Raw genomic sequence first — 14,905 nt, 5'->3', positions numbered from 1 at the left:
GAGGTGTAGCCCTTGTGCTCTAACGAGTAAGGACACGACATGTTTTGAGACGCTGCTATTAAGCAGAGAAATCCGACCTCAAAGGCCCAGTAAGCCTACTGCCCCAGCATCTCTTTGTTTTCTCCATCAAATATCCTTCTTGGAATGTTCCGGCCGATGTGTCGTCTCATAATCAACATGCACAAACGCCCTCTCCACATTCGGCAAACTCTCCAGCTTAACCTGCAGATCCTCGGCAACATCATGACACTCCTGCAATGTCTGCTGCGGGTGCATGACAACGTCCACCTCGATGATCAGCCTCGGGCCAGAGTGGTATGCTCGCACTGTATCAATTGCCTGTACATGTTCGCTATGCGTCATGGCAACATAGGTAATGAGATTCAGAGTATCCGCGTCCGCAGTCACACCGATGAGTAACTTGAACTCTCCAACAGAAGTGTGCAGCCACAATCCCAGAATGAGCAGGGACAAGATGATGGCGCCCATCGGGTCAATCCACCATTTGAGCTTGGACCCGCCCATAGACGTGAGAATACCGAAGCCGTTGATGAAGAGATCGTTGCGGTGGTCTTCCCATAGAATTCGGACTTGGGAGTACTTATTGCGTAGTGCGAAGGAGTAAAGGAATAGACACAGTTTTACGGCAAAGGCTACCGAGACTGCGATGACGGAGGGCAAGTGGAAGGCCGAGGAGCCGCCCTCGGCGAGCTCTTGACAGGAGAAAGCAACCAGGATAAGGGAGACGGCCATCATGATGAATGAGAAGAAGATGTTGCCTACGGTTTCGATGCGAGAAGTCCCCACTGGGAAATTGTGTGAACTGGCCTTTTTTGCTTGGCGGTTGCAAATAATTAAGGTGACATTTGATAGCGGGTCGAATATCGAGTCGGCCATTGTTGTGAAGAGGGAGAGAGAGCCGGAGGTAATGGCTCCATATAGTTGAAGTCCGGACAGGAAGATGTTGCATATAAAAGAGGAGTATACGGCGATTCGATATTGTAGCTTGTTGGACTCTGTGGTCTCGGCATGTTCGCGGACATGTTCATCGACAGGCTTGAGAAAGCTCTTGATTTTTTCGTTTTGTGAATTGTAGAATTCCGTGACGCCTCGGAGTTGTGAGTCCTTTTTGCTGAAGGGGTTATAGCGAAGGGCACGCTTGCGCGATGTATTGGCTTCTGCTTGTTGGCCTTCGGTTGTTGGTTTCAGCTTGCTAGAGAGATTGAATGGGTCCGCAGCTGACGCGTAGCTGGCTTGAGATCCATTCTCTAGTGTTGAAGAGATATCCATGACGACTTAAAGATGAGATAGAATGAGATGGAACTATCTTCACAGGAATCATTCTCGCGATCAAAGATGGTAGCCCGTCTTTATCAGATTATCAGATGAAAATGACTGCCTGCTGCGCCCTTCTCGGCAATGACGACCCGCCCTTGGCAGATGAGGCATATATCCAGTGTCTGGCTCCCCAACCTCGAGCCAAGTCTCGGCAGATAAGATTCCCCCACTAATCTTTCAGATTCTGAAAAACTAGTATGGCTGGCTCGTCACGTTCCTTGCTCATTAATCATGACTAAATCTCCTCAGTCCCGCCAAGGAAGGCGGAGCACATCCCAACTTCTTGGCAAGGCGGGAATTCTTTTCAGTTAGAAATTATGCATACAAGAAGGTATATAGAGCTTATCTTTCTTGCAAAAAGCTTCGGATGAACAATTCTGTCACCACAATTCCGATTTAGTCAATGTCGATTAACGAAGTAACTAGTTAGATAGCACCAGCAGATCAACTTTCTTGCCAGTTGTATAAGACCAGGGCCCGGGGAGACTAGCTGGTGCCCAAAAGTAATTAGATTGACTCTGCTGAGGCTGTTGTTTATACAATTGAAATGATCTTAGAGCCTAGAAGACCGCATTTTCAGCCCCATCACGTATCAAATGGCACCTAGCGGTAAATCGTACAATGATTGAGAAGCTCTTAGCTGATGCCTATTGCTAGTACGACCTAGAGAATGAATTTCGGCATACTACACAGTGATTTGGCCCTCTGATTTCTATTCATAATCGGTCTATGTCAAGATTGGGAAGTGTAAAGTAGCTAGGGAGGACTGTGTTTATGTAAGGAGTACTTGCCTCGGTCAGTGGTATATACCCATGACGATGATAATGAGCCGGCACTAATAAGACGAAAGTGTAGATCTCGCATAAGCCTTATATACTATAACTAGAATCAAATAGTCCAAACCCCTGAGATGAACATAAACACACGAAAAGTAAGTATAGCGGATATAGTAGACCAGGGAGCTCCTTACCGGGCACCAATCAGCAGCGAGCAGTTACCAGTTATGGAGGAAACCCCACCGAGCTTATCAGCGCTGCATCAACCTTCTTTTCTTGCCCAACCCCTCATTATACACTCATTGTATTCTGCACTAAGAACACATTGGACAATATACGAGACAAAATTCGAGTACCTAACTACTTCATTCCATTTCATCTTGCTCCCTCCCTCCACCCACAATGTCCAAATACGAGCTGGCCCTCCAGCGCATCGACGCCGCACACAGCGATGACCCCAACACAATCACCATCAACGACACCACAATCCCCTACGAGCTCCACTACGCCCAAAAGATGACCACCTACCTAGAGCGTCTCAACCCCTCCGCCTCCGACCTCCTCCGCCTCGCCATCCGCGCCCAACACCTCCGTCGCTGGGAAATCCCCCGCGCCTCGTACCCAGCAACCAAAATCGGCTACCACTCATGGCGTGCGGAGCTCCAGCGGCGTCAGGCCGCGCTGGCAGAGCAGATCTGCGTGGAGAGCGGGTATACCGCTGAGGAGGCGGCAAGGGTGGGCGCCATGGTACGCAAGGCGGATTTGAAGAAGGGGGATGCGGATACGCAGACGCTGGAGGATGTGGCTTGTTTGGTGTTTTTGGATGATCAGTTTGATAAGTTTGAGAGTCAGTTGGCGGATGAGGAGAAGATGGTGGATATTTTGAGGAAGAGTTGGGGGAAGATGAGTGAGACTGGGAGGGGGGAGGCGTTGAAGATTCAGATGAGTGAGAAGGGGAAGGAGTTGGTTACGAAGGCGTTGGCTGGGTGAATATATACCATAGCAAATATCTTAAGTAATCTAAGTAAAATTTGGCATTCTTTCCTGGTCGAATACTCTCCAGAAATTTGGACATTTCCATTTGGCACTTGCGTCGATCGAGATAAAATATTCTCCTCACCCATGAATTGATCCATTAACCTTGTCATTCCTATATACTTCGCCCTGTTAGTGCATCGCCAGTCCCTAGTGCCACCTGATATAGCCCTTTACACCCTCCAGCACTATCAAAAGGGCTACCAAAAATTGAACTCCATATAATATAATATTCTAGAATAAATCTCTCTATTAGAATAATAGTGTTATCGAAAAAAATCTCCAAAAAAAGAACTCCCCCCGCCTAGGGGTGTGCCCGGCCGTCCGTGAAGCTCGAAGCGTCAACACTGGCCCAGTACTTTCTTCTTTTGTTTGCCCTTTCCTCCAGGGCACACCAATGGTCCACCAATTTATGGTGGATACCAACTAGGCCATCGGAGAGGGGGGGGGAGTTGATTGCTTGACCTAAAACATGGTCATAAGCTTGAAACAGTGAAAAGAAAGAAAACATTGTCTATCACAGTATTTTTTCTACACCAGACAGGCAGGGACAAGGAGATTATGATCAAGTCTTGTGAGTGATATTGTTGTCATAAAGAAGGGAGATAAATGCTCTTATTGGATATCTAAAAAGAAACGCCCGCTGATGCCTCCTGACGATAGAGGAGTGTCCGTTAGATCATGAAAAGTACTCTGCAGAGATCAGAGTAAAGAAAACCCTCAAACTCCATCCATGCTTTTTGTTGCGCCGGCATAAGTCATTCACTTCCCAATTGCCATCATGCACTGCCAGTGTCAATCAAGCGCACCAGCGCAATGGCCGCGCCAGCTGCAACGCCACCCACACAGACCATCTGCACACCACCCCAAATGCCTGCAACCACATTGTCATGCCCAGTCCAACCCCGGACAACGCAGGTTTTCACGTATCCAAAAACAAGTAGTGTCACACCCATGACGCCGATGCTCCAGTAGAGCGCAGTCATGACTTGCGACACGATGAAGTACGGGATCAGTGGGATGAATCCGCCCACAAAGTATCCAATGGCGAGGGTGAGGGCGCTGATCCATGCCTGATTGCAGTCTGGTGCGGTCTCACGGTGGTGAAACGCAAGTAGAAATTCCAGCAACCGCTCGTGCGAAGCATGCAAGTCCCGAGTGATATCATTGATTGCGGAAGGTGAGAGCCCATAGGGTGCAAAGGTGTCGCGGACAATGTTGTGGGTTTCGGATGGGTCGCTCTCAATCAGCTCCCGGGTTTCGCGGACAGTAGCTTCATATGATTCACTGATATATGTGTTAGCTATTAATTCATCTAGCAACGAGGGTGAGCGCAGGGTCTCTTACGCTTCACTCTTCGCTCCAACGTATCCGCCCAGGCCCATAGAGATGGCACCTGCGGCAAGCTCGGCCAGGCCACCCAGAACGACCACTTTGGTATTACCCAGGGCGGACAAGCCCGCGGACAAGGCGAAGGGCACAGTCAGTCCATCTGACAGGCCAAGAATGGCGTCGGAAATGATGCGCGGGTTGATGCGAGAGCGGGTTGTGCTGCTGCTCGTAGATCCGTCATTGCTCACGCAGCGGCCAAAGGTATCATAGGAGCGTTGCGACTCGATGTCTTGGTCCGAGTCTCCGCGAATGGTCTCTTCGTCGTCGATGCGAGCTAGGAGGGGCTTGCCTAAACAAAGTATGTTAGTAAACATGATCACCAAAGCTTCGGGGAATGTTAGACTTGAGGTGATCGGGGTTCTTACTGTGCATCTTGGTCTCCTGTCCAGGGAACAGCTTCTGCTTGAGGAAGAGGAGAGCCATGGTTGTTGGTGTTTGGTTGGCTCCTTGTGTAACTGGTCCCGGTGTTTTTTGCAATGCGGGAGCCTTATATGGACCTTCCCAAAATTTGTCTCCGGAGATAGAGTTGATTTGAATAGTCCGGAGTCGGAGAAGAGGGCACCGCCACGCTACGTGTTGGAATATCTCCGATGTTACGAGCAGTGGCAAGGTGAGGCTGACGCCAGGGCGATGCACGTCAACACGAGAAAAAGTCACGATGCAGAGGAAAGAGAGAACGAAAAAGCAAGTCCGGGGAAATCAGCGCTCTTATTGAGAAGCAAAAGACCACCCGTCTGAGAGCTTAGAACGGAAAGGTGAGAGTGAGGGCCCCTTGTTTCCAGAAAGAGGCGTAGATCAACAATGGCGTCGTGAAACCGACAGGGCTAAAGGATTGTCACAAGAGATTCAATTGAAGCTTTAAGTCAAAAATTAAGACACGTTTCCCCCACCACAGGCTCCCTCCTCCTTTTAACTTCCTACCATCAGCTTACCGGTCACCGCAATTCCACGAGTACCATCGCGTTCCCCATCCACCTAGTGCAGGCAAAAACAGCCATGGCCAAAGAAATTTATGGAGATGCCCGATTCCTAAGGGGGTCCTATCCAATCAGGGACATTTCAAAGGTCAGCGCCAGATCTTTGACCGAATAATGGGGCCAAACGAAGGTTCTGCTTGCAAAGAAGGCGCGTCGAGATGCTGTCCGTCAGGACAAATCCAGCGACAGTGATTGGTGGCAATGCTGATGCTGACCATTGAATCGGTGATGATTGGCTGGACTGGAGATCGACGCGGGTGGGGTCCACCTCGGTGCATTCCAGATTGAATTTGAGTTGATGTCATTGGGAGAACTGAGTCGACTGTGTCACTGTGGAGATGAGTTGAAAGAGAAAAAGCGGACTCCGAAGCTGTAAGGCTCTCGGAGTTTGGCTAGAATAGGCCCTCACCACGACCTCGTTATTCCCGAGCTCTTGGCATTATTCATTCTCTATGTGAACTGTCCATTCTGCTGAATGATTACTTCTGACACTTTTATTTTAATTACACTATCTACGATGGGCGAGGCTTGTAGCTCTGTAGGAAGCAGCTCTGGTATTCTCAGTGTAAAATCAGCAGCCAATGGAAGGAGATTTGTTACACAGCAGATCTCGGTCGAAATTAACGGTTCTAGCCTGGTGCGAACCACAAAATAAAAGCTGTGCAGTGGAGACCTAGACTAATCCATATTTTCTAGTCTCGATTTTGGGGCTAAAATATCGATAATTCAAGAAATCTCTACAATAGGACAGTTTAGCTTCGAGTACAAATGTAAGGTTAAGCTAACATGGGAGTGGTATCATCTAGATGACCATGGCCGTGGGAAGAATTCTTCATGTCATGGTATTCAGGAAGAGCTCAAGAATCACACAGAGACAGAGGATAGATCAAACTCTTTCAATCCCACACTTCCTCCAAGAGCCTTAGTGGCATAATTGAAAATAGCGAACCGGTAGGCCTGGAAGAACTGCCAGTCATTGGCCATGGTAAAGTTCTGTCCCAGAACGGTAAAATGTGTGCCATCTGTACTGTATGAGAACTGTGCCTGCCTCGTTCCCGATGAACTAAAATCTCCCGCAATCCTTAGGAATATCTTCCGATTGTTGCCAGCCTGATGTAGCTGAGTGCTAGCCACGTCAGTGCCATACCCGACGGTTGACCAACTATCTGTTGAATTCATAGTCATATTGCTGCGCATCACAATTGTGGAAGTCTTTCCATCCTTTCGGATCCCGATCCATGCTGAGCTGTCTCGGAACAATGCTAGACCAGCTCGGTCACCGTCAGCCATCTTCGCGTAGTCTAGTAGAATGGTGGCTTGGGAAGCTGGTCCCAAGACCCGACGGGTCAATGTATTGCGTGCTTGGTAAATGTCGTCCAACTTTGACACTGTCGCCGTAGAAAGACGGACTTCACCCGGAGTCACGGTAACGCGTTTCAGATCGGGATTATGATTCCATTCCCATTGGCTGCCGAGCTTTGCAGTAGCAAAAGTATCTTTTCCCTGAAGAGAAGAGTCTGAATTGACAGTCTTTGCGCCTGAGTGAACCGGGTATGGGAGACTCTGGGGCCAGGTGTTGCCTTCATCCAGGGTCAAAACCGGCCATCCATTGTCATCCCAGTTCAATGAAGACAGCACAGGAACACGACCAGTACTGTCCCCATTTACATCCACAAAAGCCATGTAATGCCAATGGCCATCTGGGGTATCAACCAAAGCACCCTGATGAGGCGTGTCAGCACCTTTCAATGCTGTCGGTGGGGAGGTATTGTTGAGAATAACACCGAAATCATAAGGGCCCCAAGGTCCATTATCCGATTTCAGGACGAACTGCCCGTTAACCGGTTGAACTGTGATAACATAATAAGAGCTGTTGCGCTTGTACATGCGGGAGCCCTCGACATAACCAACGGTGGAATTGTAGATGATTTGCGTTTTTTCCAAGTCAAGGCCATCAGAAGTAAGTTGAGTAAGGCTAAGGACTGTCGAGCCATGCGTGACATACATAGCGTCGTCATCATCAATCAACAGGCCGCAGTCGTAGAGACAAGTACCGTCAAGTACGGATTTTTTCTCCCATGGACCGGTTGCCGCGGAACTGGTATAGATGTATGTCGCATTGAAATCGACACAACCAATCCAGTACCATAACTTATTACTTTGCCGGAAGCGCATCGTTGAAGCCCAAACTCCCCGCGCATAAGCTCGCATGCCATCCTCCAGATTGTATGCTGGGCTATTGAAGTCTAGTGAAGGCACCGAATGGCCGAGGTATTTCCAATTGACGAGATCCTGAGACTCCAAGATTGGAGCACCAGGAGAGAAATGCATGCTTGATGCAGAATAGTAGAAAGTCTCGTTTACACGGAAGATGTCGATATCCGCCAGATCATTGAAAATGACGGGATTTTGAAATGACATGCTTGCCATAGAGCCACATATTGCCATGAAAGACAGAGGCAAAATAGCAGACAATTTGATGATCATTTTGCGCGGCCTTCTTACCTGGAGAGGAAAGCAGCAGGTAGCAGAAGAGTAAAATGCAATGGCTTGGAATGTTTGTTTCAAGATAGAGCGCTCCTCAGGCTTTTTAGAAGAACTGTTTTCGAAAACAATAGATGGTGCTCCATTCTAACCACGCCGTTTTCCTGAATTAAAAGTTTCTCTCCGAGAGAGGGGTAAAATATGGAGAGAAAGCCGACGATGGGGCATCGCCATATTGAAGTGTTAGTGAAGTGCATGTTTTGGGAAATGATCCTCCCTCGTTTGAATGGGTTCACTGCTATCCCGGCAGAATGGCTTTGGCGGCTAAACAGTCAGTATATATCTTGTCCACAGCACGAAGATCATTGTGAGAGATCGACTGAGGGGGAAATACACCGGCGGGGTATACACAACCTTACAGCTCATCGCGGCTCAACTCTGGATAAAGCAGCGCGCAATAGTCAATTTCTGAGAAGCTTATTGTGGATGATAATCAAGAGAGAGAAAAATCATTGTATCCCAAGAGTGATGTTCTAGCCCGCCCGGTGATGTTCCACATTGATTGATTCATCAGGGTTTCCCCAAATGAAACCTGCATGTAGTCCCTTCATTAGTTTTCCCTGATGAGATGCTGTGCCGTCGGTAAATTTCGTGGCGAAACACCAGCGGGGGTAAGCCCTTGTTACATACATGTTTGACAAGCTTCATTGCACTACTCATCCAAGATAGTTGATCAAGAATTCAAATGGGTATATTTCTTTCTAAAATTGCCAGGTCGAGTGTATCTGTGGCAAAAAACGCTATTGGTACTCAGCTTGAGACAGACTAACGTCCCTCTGCACGCTCTACTAGAGAGTCCTCTAGACCCATTGGCTCCCAGACATCCTTGGCCTTCTTGTTCTGCACCCATATAACTTCACCATGTAGGTATGCCACCACGCCGCCCTTGCCCGTCGCACTGGCCGTGATGCGGAAGAGAGGAAGCCCGGTTTTGGGGTGGGCCTCGCGCAAGGGTAGGATGATAAGGCCCTGTTCCAGACACCAGTTCTCGACGATGTCCTTGAATGCAATTTCTTCCACGATTGCAGGCTTGGCTTGAGGCACAGGAGCTGCTTTGCTCGCTGCAGCGGCCGCCGCTGCAGCCTCCGCCACGGCATCTTGTCGAGTGGGAAGCGCAGTTCCACCATTTGCAGCTGGGCGCGGAAGTTCGGCAGCAGCGCGGTCTCCAAGGTCGGCAGCGAGGTTCATGGTCTGTAGACCCTTGTTCCATTCATCCTCGACAATAGCCAGTTCATTGACCTCCTTCGGGATCTGAGCTTGCCACCAAGTGAACCAAGCGGCGACCTCTTCATAGTTCGGATCATTGGTGAGCCAGATGTACAAAATTTCATGCCACTTCGGGAAAAAGTCGGAGACAAGTAGCAGACCCATCACGTTGGGCCGGAAGAAATCTTTCCAACGCAGCACATCTTCCAGTGCTGTCAGGTCTTGTTCCTGAGGGTTCACGGTAAAGTCTTCACGAAGGTGACGCGCCAGGCGTGGTAACAAGTGATTGCGTAGGCATACGTCAAATTCGCTGCCAAGGGCGTCCCGCCAGAGCTGAATGCCATCGATGAGACCTCGGCGCAAGCTCCACGAGTCTAATACCACGCGGAATTTCCTCTTGGTATCGGACATGAGACCTGTAGGCTGTTTGGGGTTGGTATGTCGTTCACCCAAATGCTGTAGCCATGTGAACAACCACCAGGGAAACTTTCCATCCTGCTGAGATGGGTGTCGTCGGCTGCTCCTGGGTTTCCACTTTTTCAGGGCTCCGCTGAGCTTTGGAACAACCACTTGGTCAATGAGGTTTGCATACACGAAATCTGGAACGATAGGCTTCCACGCAACTACTAGCGACGTTGCAACATTCGGATCATAAACGTCCCAGTCATTGAGAAGTGCGGAGCGCACTCGTGGTAGCCAGAGGGTGTAGATCATTGTTTCGTAGGGAGATGTGGATGATCGTTGTTGAACTCCGTTCTCGGTCCGGCGAGAAAGAATCGGTTGGAGGCGAGCGAGGTTGGATACGAGGAAGTTGGGATCTTGAAGAGGGTCCCACTCTTCCATGGCCTGCCGGAAGAGCGGATGTATGGCAGCGACTACTGTTTCTGCTAGTCGATATTCATCCCCAACGTCCCGATACTTGGACTCCATGGCTTCGACCTTTTCAGTCATCTCATTGAATTTGGATGCAATGCTTTCCTCGTGCTCGAAGATATCCAGCTCTTCCACAGCAGCAATCAGTCCGGTGAGATGGTTGAGTCGGGCTTGATATGCATCCAACTCGTCGACAACCTGGGCCTCTTCGAGCTCAATGAACTTTTTCTGCTCGGTCAGCCCTTTCCATTCATCCGCAAAGGCCTCGAGGTCGGTCCGCGCACGTCGCGCAATCTTCATTGCCTCCCCTTCGCCCTGACTGACAAACCCTTGTGAAGCCATCAAGCCAGCTGTCGAAGTCAAGACGCGCTGCTCCTTGCCGGTAGCATCGATGAGCGACTTGAGGACATTCGGCACCTGGAGGCCTTCCATGGCATCTTCAATTTCTCGCGCGGTTCGGAATTTGGGCTTGGGTCGGGGCACCGGCGTTCCAGTACCACTGCGGCTTTCTGTCTTGCGCTCTTGCTTCTTCTTGCGTCTTCGCCGTTTCTCTTCATCGGAGCTGTCTTCGATCGATTCGCCGCGGCGCGCGGCCTCTCGTTTCTCTTCATCGCGTGCCTGCTTGGTCTTCTCCCGAACAGCACCTAGACCAGCACCCTGTGGTCGTGCCTGTGCTTCAATCGGGCTGACAATACCCTGACCGCTAGAACCCAGACCTTGTCCCTCCACGTAGCCCATCTTTGCCATCATGCGCGCGGCGAACGAATTTCCAGCGGCGCCTTTTCCTCCACGGGGGCAGCACCACCTCGAGGTGGCACCGCTGTCGCGGCGTTGGCCATGTTGTTCCAGGGGTTGCGGGCAGCGCTGCCCAAGCCACCCATCGAAGGAGGCGATTCGGAGCGCTCGCGGGCTCTGGCGAAGCCACGGAAATCGGTGGTTGGTCGCGCATCTTCTTCGTCTGAAGAACTCATATCGTCGACCTTGCGCTTTTGGCCGGCATAAGACGAGGGAGAATCCATGGTGTTCACAATGTCACCACGACCTCGAGTCCCTGTCCAGAAAGCTCCCTTTCGTAGCTTGTAAGCTTTAACTTGCGATAGGCAAAGCTCAGCGAAATTCACGTGGGGAGATCGGCGCGGAACAACCCATTCCGGGCGGACGAAAACAAGATGACGTTAAGCTCGGTTACTTCATATCTTAGCTCGGGGTTTCCGTTTTCTCTCTCCCTTCGTTTCCTCTGGCTAGACTTAATTGATATCACTTCTTCTTCGATATTTCTTCGAAATAGAAATCACATACACACAATGGCCGCTCTCCTCTCCACCTCTGCCCGCGTTGCCCTGCGCTCGGGAGCTTCGGCTTCCTTCAAGACCGGAGCTGCGGGCTTGACATTTGCCCGCGGCAAGGCTACTCTGCCTGACCTGTCCTGTAAGCTACGGTGCTTCGGTGTATTCGGATTTACACCGGTCAGAATTGCACAGCAAGCAGCAGTCCACTGACCTAAATTATAGACGACTATGGTGCCCTTGAGCCCTCCATCTCCGGCAAGATCATGGAGATCCACCACAAGAACCACCACAACACCTATGTCACCAACTACAACAACGCCATTGAGCAGCTCCAGGAGGCCCAGGCCCAGGGTGACATTTCCGCCCAGATTGCTTTGAAGCCCGCGATCAACTTCAACGGCGGTGGTCACCTGAACCACTCCCTCTTCTGGGAGAACCTGGCCCCCAAGAGCGCCGGTGGAGGTGAGCCCCCCCTCCGGCTCCCTCGGCCAGGCCATCGACAGCACCTACGGTAGCCTCGATGAGTTCAAGAACAAGTTCAACACCGCGTTGGCTGGTATTCAGGGCAGCGGTTGGGCCTGGCTCGTCAAGGACAAGCAGACCGGCCAGATCGGTATCCGCACCTATGCCAACCAGGACCCCGTTGTTGGCCAGTACCAGCCCCTTCTTGGCGTTGACGCCTGGGAGCACGCCTACTAGTAAGTGCATTGAGTATATTGTTAGCTTGAATTCGTGCTGACTCGCTTTTAGCCTCCAATACCAGAACCGCAAGGCCGAGTACTTCAAGGCCATCTGGGAGGTCATCAACTGGAAGGCTGTTGAGAAGCGCTTTTAAGTGGCGTCTTGTATAGTGACGTACCACAAAATCACCTCTTCAAAGTACCCCTGTATTGTACCATGCGTCTGTCAATCTTAACCCCGACATTTTCTACGTATCAATTTGCCCTACTTCACAGTCCTAGCCGAGTCATAAGATCTCGAGATCTGGAGAGGACATGAAAACTAATCCAGCACCGGAACGTAACTATGCACGAAGCGACTTGGTAACTCTCTTACCAAGCACACCATAGGAGGTGCTGTTCCCGACTCTTTACTAAGATGATCCCTACACCTTTTGAGGGCTTTGATAACAACGAAATCAATGAATCCAAATACTCCGGCAGCAGTAGTCTGCTCCAGTTGCGATTTTGGATCTTCCTATCTAATCTCGTAAGTGATCTGTGTATGCCGACCCAGTCAGAACACCCTTTTCTTGCATATATAGTAGCACGCTTCCGGTGATCAGAGTGGGGCACAACTCCCCTGAGAAATGACGAGAAGTACAGTACCCGAGACGTCAGTTAGAGTAGTCTAGAAGCGGCGGCTGGACCCGAATTAGTTAGCCGTCACGGTCTTCATTCCACCACTCAATGGTACTTGATATTGATCGACTTAATATCCACGACAGTCCAAGGCCAATCATAAATTTCAATATCACTCGATCCTACGTCAAGCCGAGCTCGCCAGTGGATACCATGAGAATTCTTTCAAGTGATCCTTGGCTATCTAAGGTTCAAGATCGACAGTGACGAAAGAGTGGGGCATGCTTCCAGGATTGCGAACCAAAGATTTACAGCTCTAGAATTTGATATAAAATTTGAGTTCTTTAACAATGGACTGATTTCTAGTATTGCTCTCGATCAACCTGTCAGAATCTCACTTGATTTTGCTACCACGGCAATGTCTTCTACGAGGGGTGTTGGCCAGGACAACGGAGTCAGAGGTATACTCTCAATTTTAATGCCTCGCATCCTAGGTGAAGAATCTATAGAAATGCTGACTACTACTCTGCAGATACCGTGGAACCTAGTGAATATGAGCCGCCCGAGGGCACTCAAGAAGCCGCCAGCAAGAACGACGCCGTTGGCAACAACTCAGATTTCAATATTGCAGGCTCTAATGCTCAAAATCCAAACAGCAACGCCTATGTCAGCAACGATTATCGAGCCTACAATCCTCAGTATGGCCAAGAGCAGGATACCCCAGTCTGGAGTTTAGCTCAGCCACTTCCTCATACCGTAAGACCAGGCATGCGTCATGGTGCATTACCAGAGGATCGCAATGAGGACACGCAGGCTGGGATTGATCACGGTCCTGGGGAGAGGCAGGACCGGCCCACAAATGAAAAAGATGATGGATTCTTCAACAGTTGGTCAAAGATCCGGCATTATCTTCGAGAGCCATTAGCTGAATGGCTTGGCGTAAGTACACGAATTGACTGTGTACAAAAAAGAAAATTGTTCTAATACACGCGACCACAGACAACCCTTGCAATGACCATCGGTCTCTGCGCTAATTTGTCCAACTTTACTTCATCTAGTCAAGCTGGATCTTACCCTGCACAAAGCGCCGCCTGGGGATTCGGATTCATGGTCGCTATCTATACCACCGGTGGTATATCCGGTGGCCATCTCAATCCTGCGATTTCTATAACGTTATCGGTATTCCGAGGACTCCCTGCCCGCCGAACCCTAGTATACATTGCTGCACAACTCCTTGGCGCTATTACTGCTGGAGGAATTGCATACGCGATATACCACGATGCCATTCTTGAGGTTTCGGCTACAGCGAAAGTGCCCCAAAGCAAAAGTGTTGCTGCCGAAGCCCTCATCACTGCTCCAAAGCAGTTTGTCCATCCAGCGACGGCCTTCTTTACCGAATTCATTGGTAGTGCCATCCTAGTCGGAGTCATAATTGCACTGGGAGATGACAATAATGCACCCCCTGGAGCGGGAATGAACGCCTTCATCGTGGGAGTGTTGATCTCGATTGTGATTCTCGCGCTTGGTTACAATACTGGAGGGTACGTATCGTCCATTACAAGAGGAATACATGAGCTCACATATTTCTATTTCAGATGTTTCAATTGCGCACGAGATTTCGGACCCCGACTCGTCGCTCTCATGGCTGGATGGGGTGGCCAACTCTTCCGGGAAACCCACGCCTGGTGGGTTTGGGGCCCATGGTGTGCAGATATTAGCGGTGCATTGTTTGGCGCCTTAGTATATGATGCTCTTATCTTCACGGGGGTGAGAGCCCAGTGAATTATCCTCGACGACGACGCAAGAGGGCGTTGCGCGTTAGATCTGTGAATCTGCGGAAGAAGTTGGGCATTGGACGCAAGAAGGCAAGAGACCTGGAGAAGTCCCTAGAAGAGGACAAGTGATGTCTACTCAATTGAAATATGGGGAAACGATAAACATGCCTCTCTGAATCGATAGGAAATAAACAATGGTTGATGGGCTGCTAATCACGGCATAGAAAGGGAAAAAAATCCCAGTAACAAATGAAACCTTTGTGTTCAAGCTGCTAGTCTGTCGTTGTGTGCTCTCATTTACCAACGCAAGCCTTACGAGCTCTAAAACGGCAGTTGATTTCTCCTCTGCCTCAAGTCACCAACAAATCTTGTAGATCGGCAGTGTCGGATCTCGATGAC

The 14,905-nt window shown here is 49.9% G+C and overlaps 8 protein-coding genes across 8 annotated transcripts; 3 read left to right on the top strand and 5 right to left on the bottom strand.

Annotated features, from left to right (window-relative positions):
* Nucleotides 1-126: 126 nt before the first annotated feature.
* Nucleotides 127-1,290, bottom strand: N7473_002335 (cation diffusion facilitator family transporter; the record flags this gene model as incomplete). Its single annotated transcript, XM_057148275.1, has 1 exon — nt 127-1,290. The coding sequence occupies one exon, from the start codon at nt 1,288-1,290 to the stop codon at nt 127-129; it is 1,164 nt and encodes a 387-aa protein (XP_057011929.1).
* A 1,226-nt stretch (nt 1,291-2,516) lies between these two features.
* Nucleotides 2,517-3,104, top strand: N7473_002334 (DUF4202 domain-containing protein; the record flags this gene model as incomplete). Its single annotated transcript, XM_057148274.1, has 1 exon — nt 2,517-3,104. One exon carries the CDS (start codon nt 2,517-2,519, stop codon nt 3,102-3,104), a length of 588 nt encoding a protein of 195 aa, XP_057011928.1.
* An 824-nt stretch (nt 3,105-3,928) lies between these two features.
* Nucleotides 3,929-4,964, bottom strand: N7473_002333 (VIT1/CCC1 transporter family protein; the record flags this gene model as incomplete). The annotated part of the gene is made up of 3 exons (XM_057148273.1): nt 3,929-4,436; nt 4,497-4,830; nt 4,907-4,964. The coding sequence occupies 3 exons, from the start codon at nt 4,962-4,964 to the stop codon at nt 3,929-3,931; spliced, it is 900 nt and encodes a 299-aa protein (XP_057011927.1).
* Nucleotides 4,965-6,382: 1,418 nt separating this feature from the next.
* Nucleotides 6,383-8,005, bottom strand: N7473_002332 (glycoside hydrolase family 43 protein; the record flags this gene model as incomplete). Its single annotated transcript, XM_057148272.1, has 1 exon — nt 6,383-8,005. The coding sequence occupies one exon, from the start codon at nt 8,003-8,005 to the stop codon at nt 6,383-6,385; it is 1,623 nt and encodes a 540-aa protein (XP_057011926.1).
* An 822-nt stretch (nt 8,006-8,827) lies between these two features.
* On the bottom strand, nt 8,828-10,879 carry N7473_002331 (uncharacterized protein; the record flags this gene model as incomplete). The annotated part of the gene is made up of 1 exon (XM_057148271.1): nt 8,828-10,879. One exon carries the CDS (start codon nt 10,877-10,879, stop codon nt 8,828-8,830), a length of 2,052 nt encoding a protein of 683 aa, XP_057011925.1.
* Nucleotides 10,880-10,887: 8 nt separating this feature from the next.
* Nucleotides 10,888-11,160, bottom strand: N7473_002330 (uncharacterized protein; the record flags this gene model as incomplete). The annotated part of the gene is made up of 1 exon (XM_057148270.1): nt 10,888-11,160. One exon carries the CDS (start codon nt 11,158-11,160, stop codon nt 10,888-10,890), a length of 273 nt encoding a protein of 90 aa, XP_057011924.1.
* A 285-nt stretch (nt 11,161-11,445) lies between these two features.
* sod2 (superoxide dismutase sodB) lies at nt 11,446-12,265 on the top strand (the record flags this gene model as incomplete). The annotated part of the gene is made up of 4 exons (XM_057148269.1): nt 11,446-11,569; nt 11,653-11,941; nt 12,000-12,128; nt 12,181-12,265. The coding sequence occupies 4 exons, from the start codon at nt 11,446-11,448 to the stop codon at nt 12,263-12,265; spliced, it is 627 nt and encodes a 208-aa protein (XP_057011923.1).
* An 884-nt stretch (nt 12,266-13,149) lies between these two features.
* Nucleotides 13,150-14,635, top strand: N7473_002328 (MIP/aquaporin family protein; the record flags this gene model as incomplete). The annotated part of the gene is made up of 5 exons (XM_057148268.1): nt 13,150-13,192; nt 13,264-13,670; nt 13,731-14,272; nt 14,327-14,498; nt 14,573-14,635. The coding sequence occupies 5 exons, from the start codon at nt 13,150-13,152 to the stop codon at nt 14,633-14,635; spliced, it is 1,227 nt and encodes a 408-aa protein (XP_057011922.1).
* Between the last annotated feature and the right edge of the window lie 270 nt (nt 14,636-14,905).

The sequence above is a fragment of the Penicillium subrubescens genome, assembly GCF_028828155.1.
Source record: "Penicillium subrubescens strain IBT 31985 chromosome Unknown utg000002l_segment0_segment0, whole genome shotgun sequence".
Lineage (NCBI taxonomy): Eukaryota > Fungi > Ascomycota > Eurotiomycetes > Eurotiales > Aspergillaceae > Penicillium > Penicillium subrubescens.
Note: the sequence above shows the minus strand (reverse complement) of the source record. Positions and strands in the feature narration are given on the sequence as shown.